Raw genomic sequence first — 12,497 nt, forward strand, 5'->3', positions numbered from 1 at the left:
TCTCATTCTGGATTTCCTTCCTTCCTTAGAGGTCTTTAAACAGAGGCTGGATGGCCATCTGTCGGGGATGCTTTGACTTGGATTTCCTGCATGGCAGAATGGGGTTGGACTGGATGGCCCTTGCGGTCTCTTCCAACTCTATTATTCTATGATTCTATGATTCTACTGGTTATAATGGTTGTTTCTGCTCCCACAACCAGTCTTGTTTTAAATATTATGAAGAGTTGCCCACTCTTTTTTTCCTGTTTGAGATATGGTCAGCTATGGAGTGGGTGAGGTTTCCTTCCCTTCTTGTCATCCCTTCCATGATCTCAACACCTCTCCAATGCTGTTCCCCAGTATCCATGTTCCTTGTACTGTACAGTCACAGTGCTACACCACTTCAGGACTATGACCTAAAAGAAAAGAGGGTATAGAAAACATGTTCTGTCTGGTAAGTGGAACATGTCCTGAGTGGGACGGCGCAGGAACAATGGGAGGAATATGTGGGGATGCATATAGAGGAATGTGTTCCTGCCTGTCTCAGAAACTCCCAAGGCAGGAGGGAAACACCCCTAGCATTTGGTTTAAATAGTTGTGTCTAGTTCCAGAAATTCTCAAGACCAGGGCAAAAGGATTTGTATGGATATGGATTATTGTATGGATACGGTTCATAATCAGTACAGCCAGAACTCTTACAAAACCTTTTGGCCATTGTCTGTTCTGGAGAAGTGCTCCACCAAGAATGAAAATATCCCAAAATTATTTCCAGAATTTCTGGATTGAAATTGGGAGGCAGATAAAGTGGGATTCAGAGAACAGGCTCCTCACAAAGTTATAAGAAGAAGAAGAAACAGAACTAAGTCACTCTCTGCTCATCCTTCATGTGAGGCATTATGCATATCTGCAGTCCACATGGATCCTATATCAAACCACACAGCCTGAAAACTGGTCAGTTTCCATTTATTGCCTTGCTAAAACAGGACAGTCTTTCTATCAATTCCTTCCCTAGCTGGTTCTCAGTGGTGCTGAATGTACTTTGAAAATGAAAACACTGAGGGAAATGTGGGGCATCACTTTTCATATCTTTTCCCCCTTTCCTTTTCTGTTAATTTCTTTGCTTGCATGTGAAATGGTTTTAAAGATGTGCTCTCCATGTTGAAGGGGTTGATCAGTCTCTTTACCTGTTTGAAATGTGTTATTTGTTATGAATGCAGAAGGGACATGGAAGATGAAAGACTGTGTCAATTTGCTGGCTGCATTCAGCCTGGGGTTTTTTTGGAACTGTGTTGGAAAAGGAATACCTGCAATGGATTCAAATGCAAATACATTGGATAGATTTGTAGTGAGGAGGTAATCTGATGCATTTTCTTTTTTAAATGACAAAAAGTTATAGTGCGCCCGTGCCATATGCAGGGAATCTGTTCCAGACCCCCTGCGTAAGGCAAATAGCGCATATGCTCAAGCCCCATTGGATAGAATGGGGCTTGTGCATGATGTGCGGTGCGGCGCACATGTCATTCATTTCCTGTTGTGTGGCTTTCCATTAAGCTGAAAGCCACATAAAAGGCACCTGCATATGACGTGGGCACACTGTATAATTCATTCCATTGTCAAGGACCTGCAACGGTAAACTATAATGTGGTGTCAAAGCAAACAGAGTGCCTGCCATCTTCATGGCTGAATACAACTGCAATTTTTTCTTAGAATCAGAATTAAAGATAAAAAAGTAATTAAAAATATCCAAAAATGATTTTAAATGGGGTTCTTAAATGTCAGGACACCCTGGAAAAGAGACCCCTAGGTGGGTGCTACTTCTTGCAGTTCAAGACATATTCTACACAAAAATCGCCATTTTGTGCAAAAACAGCATTGACAGTGGCCAAAAAATGAGGAGGAAAAGACAGCAATTGTCCCCTTCTTTGTCCCCTCACCATAAATGAGTTTTAAAAAAAACCCTTGGGTAACAACTTTCAGGGTGGCCCTATTATTTCCAGCTGAAATGTACCATAACTAAACAGCAGAACTTTGCCTTTGGCTCTAAGCATAGTCTCCATCATAATTTCTGGCCAAATATGCATTGCAGGTTTTTGAAGCCTTGCAAGATTTGTGGGACACACACATCCTCCCTCAAATCCTCCCACCCTGAGGCCTTGCCATTCAACAACAGACCAACACACAGATTATTATGTAAATCACTTCCTCCAAACCAAGGGTTACACAGTATATATGCCTCACTCACTTCCATGCCACCACCTTCTGAAGATGCCAGCCGCAGATGAAGGCGAAATGCAGGAATAAATTCTTCCCAAACACAGCCACATATCCTGAAAAGCACACAAAAAAAATCTTGCAAAATGTGTTTGACCAAAGATAACAACAGGCCAAAAAATAATGATAAAGCTTGCTGGATTATTTCAAATTTCCCATTTCAGTTTTAATCTTAGTTCTCAGCTTGTCTCCAGGATGCCCACAAGCAAGAGTTGAACACAATAATATTTTCCGGTTGCTTGCAGCACAAGTATTTAACATTTAGTTTCACGTTGAGCATCATTTCTAATAATGAAAAGATATGGGCTTATGCACCAGAAAAGAATATGCAATGAATGTCAATCATACCACTTCCAATTCTATTTAAATAATAATAATAATAATAATAATAATAATAATAATAATAATAATAATAATAATCCTTCTGTCATGCAAAATTGAAAAAAAAAACCAAAGTTTACTCTGCAGTGAATAAAATTATTAGAAGGTGGGTGTTGTTTGTTTGTTCTGCATCGTCAGTATATTTTCCATGAAGGAAACCTTTTGCAAAGTCTTCACAGGGAATTCTGAAATGTGAAAAATAAACCTCATGCATACCTATCTATCTACATATCTACCTATCTATTACTTAGCTATCCATTCATCCATCCAAAGGCATCATGAAAAGCTGATAATACTAGTTGCACTCTTATTGTAAAAACACATGTTTCCAGTCTAACATGGAAGAAAATGGCCTTTTCTTTCCTTGCTATCTACCTATCTATCTTGTTTCAGTAAGAGTTATAATAGCTTGGATCCTATTGGTTAGTCCCAACTAGAATAGACACATACAATTAATCACTGAATAATGATTCATCACATCAGTAAATCCTCTTGAGTCAATAGGTTTATTCTAGTGAAGACTATCGATGGATTCAGAACAATAACATTCTTATTTGTTGCTGGATCAGAAGTGGAAATGACCTGCACCAAAGGACATCTCATTAGAGAAGGAGAAAAACAGGGTAAAAAGGAAGAAAGTGATAATGGGAGTATGTGTTACCTACTCCACATATACCACCTCCACATATAAGATGAGTGTGCCATCACTATGCACCACCTGCATGTTCTCCTAACAAATGTCTATTTTGTGTTGTTTGAAAAGAACTGTTCACCACACCAAGGCCAATCAGTTATTCACTTAACATGTCGGCATTCTCCATGAGTTCTCATAGAAAATACGGTATGATGACATCAAGTAAAGATTCCTCAAACGAACAAGAGAATTGCGAGTGTTAATAGCAATGGCTGTAGGCTTCTCACTTACTGGTGGCTCTTTCAGATTGTCCATTCAGTGCTAATGTTCCCACTGATGTGAAGTCAAAGGCTTTCATGGCTGGCATCCATAGTTGTTGTTGTTGTTGTTGTTTTTTGCTGGGTTTTTCATGGCCATGTTCTAGAAGAGTTTGTTCCTGACGTTTCACCAGTTGTTGGCAAAATGTCAGGAACAAACTCTTCTAGAACATGGCCACATAGCTCGAAAAACCCACAAAAAACATTTGTGAACATAATATACAGGCCTTTTAGGCGCCCTCGTCACGTGCTAAGGGTTGGCTGAGGACGTAGCGCCCACATGCCCTGCAACCCTCACACCTGAGGAGGGCGTAACAATGGTGGTGCCCTGTATACATGGGCACTGCCATTGTTATGTAAGTGCCACACGACATCCACACGTCACTTATCTAATGAGTGGCGCACTTGTTACGCTGCCGCTGCAGCTTCAAAAGAACCCGCTTTATGCGGCTTCTTTTTCCACCAGCGAGAAGCCTCACAATTTGGCAGCTGAGGCTTCCCTCTGGTGGAAAAACAGGTGCCGGCAGGGTGCCCTTTTTGGGCAGTCTGTACCACACCATAGTTCTTGCTGATGTTTCTCAGGAGGCCAGGCTGGAATATCCTGGTCCCAAAGCTGTCCTGACTTGTTCTGATTACCTGGCCCTCCATTCCTGGGCTGTGGCAACTGTCTGTATGGGCATCCTGCAGAGTTGCCCAGAGCATCTGCCACCACTGCAGACCACTTCATTCTTGGGTCAGAATGAAATGCCTGGCAACAATCAGCTCGTTCTGACCTCAGAACAAGAGACCCATGGAGGTGGTGGACATGACAGGCATGTCAGCAGGATGCCCATGCAGACAGCCACCATGGCATATGAAAGGAGTCAAAGATCCAGAGCAAGAGGTATATTATTTAAACTGATTTAAGGATGTCATATCACGGTTAAGGTGTGGAATGTGCCAGATGTCATTTGGACAGTTCATACCACAACCAGAGTTTGGGCTGTGCATCATCTGAACAGGTTAATGCCAGAACAAGGGGGAAATGGGTCTTATGGATTTGCAGGCAAGGCCCCAGTGATCAAAGCTTAACAGTCCAGATGAGGAAGATAGTATAGAAGGTAATATTATGATACCACAACCCCAAAATGCAGACTGTCATTAGCTGATTTTTTTTCCCAGCACAGTTCCATCCAGTCCTGCTGACATTTGACACAGCTGTTCAATTCTTTGGGGTGGCTGGGAGATGAGCTCATGGTCCTCCACATCTGGATTGATGTAGATGAGAGTGTCAACTCCCCACTTTCTGTTATTTTGTATCCTTCTCTCCTCTCTTTCAAGCTATGGGTGTTGTTGGTTCTGATTTTATTTTATTCAGCTTCCCTACCTCCCCAAAAAAAACCCCGTTTTTGCTTAATATTCTTCTCCCCTCCCTTCCTTCTTTTCTTTTCCCTTTCCCTTTCATTTGTGTTCACGAGCAAAGTGTTTTGTTTCGTTTCAGTCTTTTAATTTTAATTGCAGTCAGATGGCAGTGCCTCTTTACGGCATCACGCTCAAATGTTCCAAGTGTGGAGTGGTTTCTTCCGGTGAAGTTTCGGCCACAGCCACCAGTAACGCCATGTTAGTTCCTCTAATTTCAACTTCTTTTCTTTCTCCTTTTTAAAAATTATTATTTCTTTCTTTTAGTTACAAGTCTCCTCTTCCATGCTCCTTTTTTGCACCCAGTTTGGTTACTTCTGCCCACCCAGCTCCTTGGCTTTCCTCTGTCCTCCCCTTAGTCCATATTCAGATGGCTAACTTTCCTAGTTTTCCTGCCACACTTTGAAATTCTACACACACAGTCACATAAACTTGGAAAGCGATTTCAATATTAAGTTCTGAGATATTTCAATGGAAGGCAATAGGCCTATTCAATTTTTTTAACCATCTAGTGTTCTCCAGTTTAGGTCCCAAAAGTTTTCTTTCATGAGTAAAAGAAGCAGAAAATAAGATAATTTTTCTGCAACATTTCCAGGGTACTTAAGAGTTTTGTTTTCACCAAGATACTACATTGGTGTTGAGTGCTTTAAATCTCAGCATTGCACATTACTTATTCTTTGCAAAACGTGTGTTGCATGGTAACATTGCACAACAGAACCAAAGCAACAAACATGCAAACAAATATACAATTCAGTCTGTGCGAACATCAATGTACAATGTGAAACCATGCACGATGATACCGCATATGCATCTCTACTTCTGCAACTTTGAACTTAGTGTGGCCCATCAGGCACAAGTGTTGAACTGTAGGAAGCCATACACATTTGTAAGATACTTACGGGATTCTAACCCTGATCTTGTCATTTCAAGTGACCATTTCTCATTAACTTGACTGTCTCCCTAGCTGCCTATAGTTCCTACTCTGAAGAAAAGGTCCATATTTTAATAGATTATCTTTAATTAAAATAGATTTTGGTCAAAAATCATTCTCCATGCTTCTGAAGAACCATCTTTTATCTTCTGTTTAGGCTTGCAGACTGGATGCAGGATGGAGCTCTTGTAACTGTAACTGTTATAATTTCCCCTGGACCCCCCCAGGGGAAGCAAATCTAAATTTCCCCATAACTTTAATCCCAAACAGATTGAGAACCTGATCAAGATACTGTTATACTAAGGCAGACCAGACAAAGGTGCCTCTCTTCTTTTACTTTTTAGATTTCAAATGTCTACTGCAGTCTTTCCCTCTCAACGTGGCCATCACCTCCCTGATAGAGAGTAGAGCTGGGAAGGCAGACAAGTTCCAAGCACTGTTCTTGTTGCTGATGCCTTGATGGATGCATCTACACATAGATCCATGGCAATTCAAGTGATGTCAAATCAGATTATTTATGTAATGCAGCCTATATCCCTCTCCCCTGCTCTCCATCAAGGACACAAGAGCCATGTTAGGAGGAAGCAGCTGTGGCTAAAAAATCAAGTTGAAAGATAAGTACAGACAAGTACCTTTGTCTGCTTGACTGAGCATTACCCCAATAAATCTTCCTGTTTCTCAATCTGTTTGGATTAAAGTTATGGGGAAATGTGGAATGTGTTTGCCTAGGGACATTCCCAAAACACCAAAAAACAATACTGCCGATTGTGACCAAGGTAATTTACACTGATTCCCCCCCCCCCCACCCTAATGTTGCCCTGTCCACATGATGCAGAGCTAAAGCCCCAGTTCAAATGTGGACTGTCTTAATGGGGAAGGGCCAGTTCTGCATTGAATTTGGGCCATCCCTCCATTAAGTTGAATTTGAAAAACTTACCTCCACAATGTTTACATGCCCATCCTGCTGTGCCACCCACTATTGCTGCCACTGGCAACAATCACTCCCTCTGAAGTCACAGTGAGACACACAGCCATGTAATTAATTCTGGGTGACTTGTTTTTTTACTTCAGAAGGAGCATCTCACACAAGCAGCGGCAACACCAGACAGCATAGTGGGATGCTCATGTAGACAGCTGTCCAGCACCTCTCAGGAGTGCAGATGTAACGGGAGAATCCAGGGCAGCTTTATGGCCAGAATACTCTAGGGGCACGTTCCCACTATGATTTAAAGCAAATCACAGATTTGGCTATATCACTGTCGTTCCCATGTGAAACCAGTTCCGATCCTACTTTGATTGATTTCTGTCACGATAAAGTGAGGCAAATGCAAAAATAACAGTTTCTTCAGACACTTGTTTCCTAGTGGTCTTTTGAAAAGAATCGATTCTGAAACATGTTTGACAAGTGGGAACGATGGATCTGAATTGCATCATTCGAGTGGAGGGCTAATGGCAAAAGGGTGTTTACCACTCTCCTCAGTTTTTAGTAGATCCACCATCCCCCCCCCCCACCCTCAGAGCTGCCTTCGTGCTTTTTAAAAAATAAAATTGATAGAGATTCAGTTGATTGATTTTGCAACTACTTGCAATCAGTGAAGCAAGTGGTTACAAAACCAATGAATCAATCTTCTATCCATTATTTTTAGTATATATATATATATATATATATATATATATACCAAGCCAGGCTGCATGACGCACAGATAATTGACATGCCTTTTGAAGTTACACTCCAAGTTACAAAATTTGGAAAGTGGCTGAGTATATATAACCCACCCACTAAAGTCTAGCTAAAAGCATCAATTGGCAGATGATGGGAAAGGGCTGTTATCTTGGAGCTGCTCCTGCCAACCTAAGGGATTTATACAAGATTAAAGTTACAAGATCCCTATTTTGCATCCCATCTGGCATCCCTAATTCTGAACCATATAAATAACAATGATTGGTTCATAATTATGAGTTATGAATATTTGTAATTTTGGATAGCTAGCTGAAGCTAGGCATAGGGCTGCCATAAAGGAAGCTTTCTTCTACCGAGATGGACCCTCGTCCACCTAGCCAAGAAAGGTCAGTTCTGAATGGCACTAATAGCTCTCCAGGATCCCAGGCAGGATTGTTCTGCATTCCTCCGTGGAAATCCCTCATCTCCCCTGAATGTCTCCCACCCAAGTATTAACCACACCTGTCCCCTCTTACCTTTCAAAATAAGATGAGATGGGGCCACATTCAAGATAGTACCATGGTTCAGTAATATTCTTTAGGAAAGCAAGTATTTATCCTGAATAGCATCCTTCCTATCAGACAATACAGCATGTATTTTGGTACATGGATACCAGATAGGATATAAAATGGATCATAATAAGCAACCTTGATCCTATATAGTTCCTCTACATCACTCTTCTCCTGAATGCCAACATTATGCAACTGTTTGTGTATTTGCCAACTTCCCTGACTATTGCTCTGTTGTGCAGCAGCTCTTTCTGCAATATTAGTCAAATGCTGCACTGACAAGTACTTGTGCACCAACCAATAATGTGCCACCATATGGCTGGAATCCTGTTGGTTAGCCCCAACTGGAGTAGACTTCTTCAACCAGTTGTTGAATGGTGATTGAATCATTATTTAATCGTGATTAACTCAAGATGATCTACTCTTGTTGTGACTTAGAGCAGGATTCTGGCCTGTATGAAATGGTTGCACCTGCAGAACTGAATAGATCTATTGCTCAGATGCCAAAAAAGTGCATCTTCCTATTTAAGGGAAATTATACATGTAGCACTCGTATGGTGTAGTAGTTTGAGCATTGGACTACGATACTGAAGATCAGGGTTCACTTCTCCACTGAACCACAGAATCCTACTCTCAGTCCCAGAAAACCTCATGAGAGGTTTGCCTAAATCAAAAATGATCTGAAGGCACACAACAGCAACTTACATGTATATGACACCAGTTGAATTCTAGACAAACAGAGCAGCCAGTAAAATAGCACTGCAACAGGCACACCAGCCACTTGCCTTGTATTAAATCGCAAGGGCTCAGAGGGACATGGGGCACATTTCTATAAGGACTGCAGTACTTTTCTGTTTAATTCCATACCTGTGCACTAAAATGCCTTCCAACAAGTCCTTTGATCATATTCAATTGCATATAGTGCTCCTAACTAAGCTTCTCATTCTTCTGCCAAAACCCTGGCATACCTCTCTATGCCAGTGCTGTTCATACTGTAATCTTTCTGCATTTCAGACACATCCAAACTTGGGGATCATCTCTGATTTCTCAAGTTCCTTCTCCTTTCACACCTCTCCCTCAATCGGTCTGCTGCTTTTTAAACGCATGAGACACCTCCCCTTTCTTCTTGATGCTTTCAGCTGGAACACTTTTCTGCTTGATTGTGCCCTAGAGCAATCTAACTTCCCCCTTGTTGGTCTTTTTTCCTGCCTCATCCCCATGGTACTCTTCCAAAGACCTTTGCTAAATGCACTGTCTTTTCATATGCTTCCCTTTCCTCCTTTCCACCAGCCCCCTTTATCAACTTCAGGGTTCCCTAAAAGCTTCTCACATCTCTCCCCTGATGATCTCTGTGTAATGAAACCCTCTCCTGCCCTCTCTTCAAGCTTCCGCCATAATACACCAGCTCACTGACTATGACCTCCTTTCACTTTTTCCTCTTGTTTCCATTTCATACCATCTTTAGGACTTTCATCTAGTCTGACATTTTTGAATTAAGAGCACTAAAGCTGGGAGATACTGGTAACAGCCCCTTTCTCCAGTTTTCAGAGGCATCTGATGGATCCATTGCTTTCAGAATCTGCTCCTTCAGAGCAATTCCAAGTTTTAACAGAGATCTCCCCATGTTGCACACTATCCCAACATACATACTTCACTGTGAACACTCACATACAACTCAGTGGTGCAAAGAGCAGCCATAAAACAGAGTTAGGACTCAACTCCCCCCAAAACATAGGTTTACAGTCTGCCCCTCACTTTACTTTCCAAAGGTAGTAGAGGAAAAGCTGTTGTTTAACTTTTAGAAGACTGTGGAGACAATAATCTTGCCTGTAATATTACAAGGGAGTCAAAACAAGACATTCCAAAAGAGATCTTTGTTTCTGTTGGTCCTAGCTATCCCACTTCAGTTCAGACGCTGCTTTTTGTTGCTGTTGGTAGAGACCACTGGCACCACCCACCAATCCAACCAAAGTTTTTGGGGAAATACTAACCAATGATGCTGTCTTCATTATTATACACTCCTAGAACTGAGCATCAATGAAGAATGCTTTAGGGTGCTTAACACATGGGCCATCTGTTGGAAAAGTCTTCCCAAACTCCTCAGCCTCACTTGTGCAATCGACTGCATCAGGCTGAGCAGATATCAATGACACCTAGTTGCCCTTGTTGCATAAACTCAATGAGGAAATCATCATAGCCAAACTGACCCATTGACTTGCTTGCTCCTTGCTACCTCTGCTTCTGTGTCATCAGTCTCTTTCCTTCCGCCCACCGCTGACCCCCTGTGTGTCTTCTCCATTGACTCTTTTTGGTTGGGCTGGGTTCTGTTCTCCCTACCTTGTGCTTGTCCTTAAAGTCAATTTTATTTATGTAATGTTGCAAAGGATGACTTTTTCTGTTAACCAAATTAATGCAATGAATTGAGGAACTAGGAATGGGAGACATGCCACAACTGAGAAGTGGTTTGTGGTGGGGTTGCATTTTGGTTTTGTACATTTTTTTATTGTATTTTTATCTAGTTGAAAAGTTTCATACATTTTCATGTTCTGCTCAGTTAGTCTGAAGAAGATTTTATACATGTTTGAAAAGTCTCTCTTCTCTTCAGAATGGATCATACCCTTTGAACTGGTTGTTAATGTTAATGTAATGCGAAAAGGACTTTTGACAATGCTTTTTAGATGGCCTTTCTCTGCCACTGGGAGATATTTCCCATAAAATGTTTGTGAAGAATACAGAAATGCAAAATAAGTACTACAGAAATAAAGCACCAGGTCCTGACCATTCCCTGCAGATAAATGCTATTTTCCATGCCAATCCAAGCAGGATTATGAGTTATTTTCAGCCTTTCCAAGATAGAAAACTATATTTCTAGAAGAGTGTGCTAAGAGCCAATTTTGAATTAGCACTGATTCATTCAAAATGTTTACATGACATGCAGTGTTAATCAAGAGTTGTCAACTAAGAACTAGTTATTAATTACATGAGTTGAATATAACTAATTCCTGGTGCACTCTGTCTATCCAAAGTTGCACTGTTCACACAAGTAGACCACTTGAAAAAGAGGTATTCATTTATACTAAGGTTGCTTCTTAACCCTCAAGCATTAGGATGGACCCTTTTAATCACTAATGGTCACTTTTTTCCTTTTCTTTCTTTTGTTTAGAATTCACAGAGAACTATCCCTAGAATTATGGCATATTGTCTTATTTTCATCTGAACAGCTAGAAACAGTTTTCTCCCTTAGAGCCTTTGGATCCCATCTTAGTAGAAAGGCTGGATAAAAATTCAATCAAATTAACTATCTATCTATCTATCTGGTTGAAATGAGGTACATACAGTGGGTTAAAACTACATGGGGACATTAAATTTGATTGCATTTGTGGTATATTGGAATTTAGTGAATTCAGGAAATTTCTCACAGCACAAGAAGTGCATGTTTTGTTTTGCTGTATCTATGGTTATTTTTATATCGGCCCCACTTTGCGTTTTTTCCTGGCTATCTGGGTGAAGCACCCGAGAATCCACACACAGAAACTCTCCTCTGGCCATGGGGAATTTGTATACCCTGCAACCCTTCACAGTTCTTCCTGGAATTAAAAAACACAACTTGTACAATGCAGATCCAAAGTTACAGATGCAGTGCACCCATGCCAAGTGCGGGCTTACCATCCATGGATTTGAGCCTCCGCAGATGGCAAGTCCTGCCTTTTACAGTGGGCGCATGCCGGTGCGGGCATGAGCAAGCACCCATTGCAAACAACAGGCCTTGAGTCCTGCATTTTTTACCATCTGCAGGGGGATCCAGAATGCATCCCCCATGGATACCAAAGGCCCACTATACATTGATGGACAGATAGATAAATATTCCATATAGATATAGATATAGATATATACACACATACACATACATATATACCTAGTGCATGAAGATTATAGTAGAAACCGTCTACACAAAGTATATCTGTATGTCCACTACCCTCCCACCACATGCAAGCATATTTATCTAGCCCACTCTTTTGGTAAACCTGAATTCTGAATGGCCTGGCAGCTGAATATTCATTCAAGACAGGGCGGCCACACAGCCTCCTTTTCCAAAAAATGTCCCTAGATCTACACTTCAACCTTCTGTCCAAAAGGAATTCCAAAATGTCCTCAATTGATGAAGCACAAATCAGGCTCAATATTTTTTGTGAGGACCAAAGGTTTAGAACCAGTACATTAGATCATTCTGTTTGTCAGAGGCCTCAAGCATTCTCTGGGGGAATCATTTAATGGACTTGCTCTGACTTGTTCTTCATTTGGACTCTTCATTGGCATAGCAATACAATGGTGCCATTTATGTGCTACTGAGTGCCTA

General features: G+C 41.2%; 1 protein-coding gene across 2 annotated transcripts in view; it reads left to right on the plus strand.

The window, feature by feature from the left end:
• The window catches only part of LOC121929579 (adhesion G protein-coupled receptor B1-like), a 222,386-nt gene that overhangs the window by 177,349 nt on the left and 32,540 nt on the right, over window positions 1-12,497 (plus strand). The window contains exon 16 of one of the 2 annotated variants that reach the window (XM_042465272.1): window positions 5,083-5,181. The exons of the other annotated variant lie outside the window; for it this stretch is intronic. Within the exon in view, the coding sequence (XP_042321206.1) occupies window positions 5,083-5,181 (99 nt within the window). The remainder of the gene's footprint in view (window positions 1-5,082; window positions 5,182-12,497) is intronic. 2 annotated transcript variants of the gene reach the window in all.

This window comes from Sceloporus undulatus, chromosome 4 (assembly GCF_019175285.1).
Source record: "Sceloporus undulatus isolate JIND9_A2432 ecotype Alabama chromosome 4, SceUnd_v1.1, whole genome shotgun sequence".
Taxonomy (NCBI): Eukaryota; Metazoa; Chordata; class Lepidosauria; order Squamata; family Phrynosomatidae; genus Sceloporus; species Sceloporus undulatus.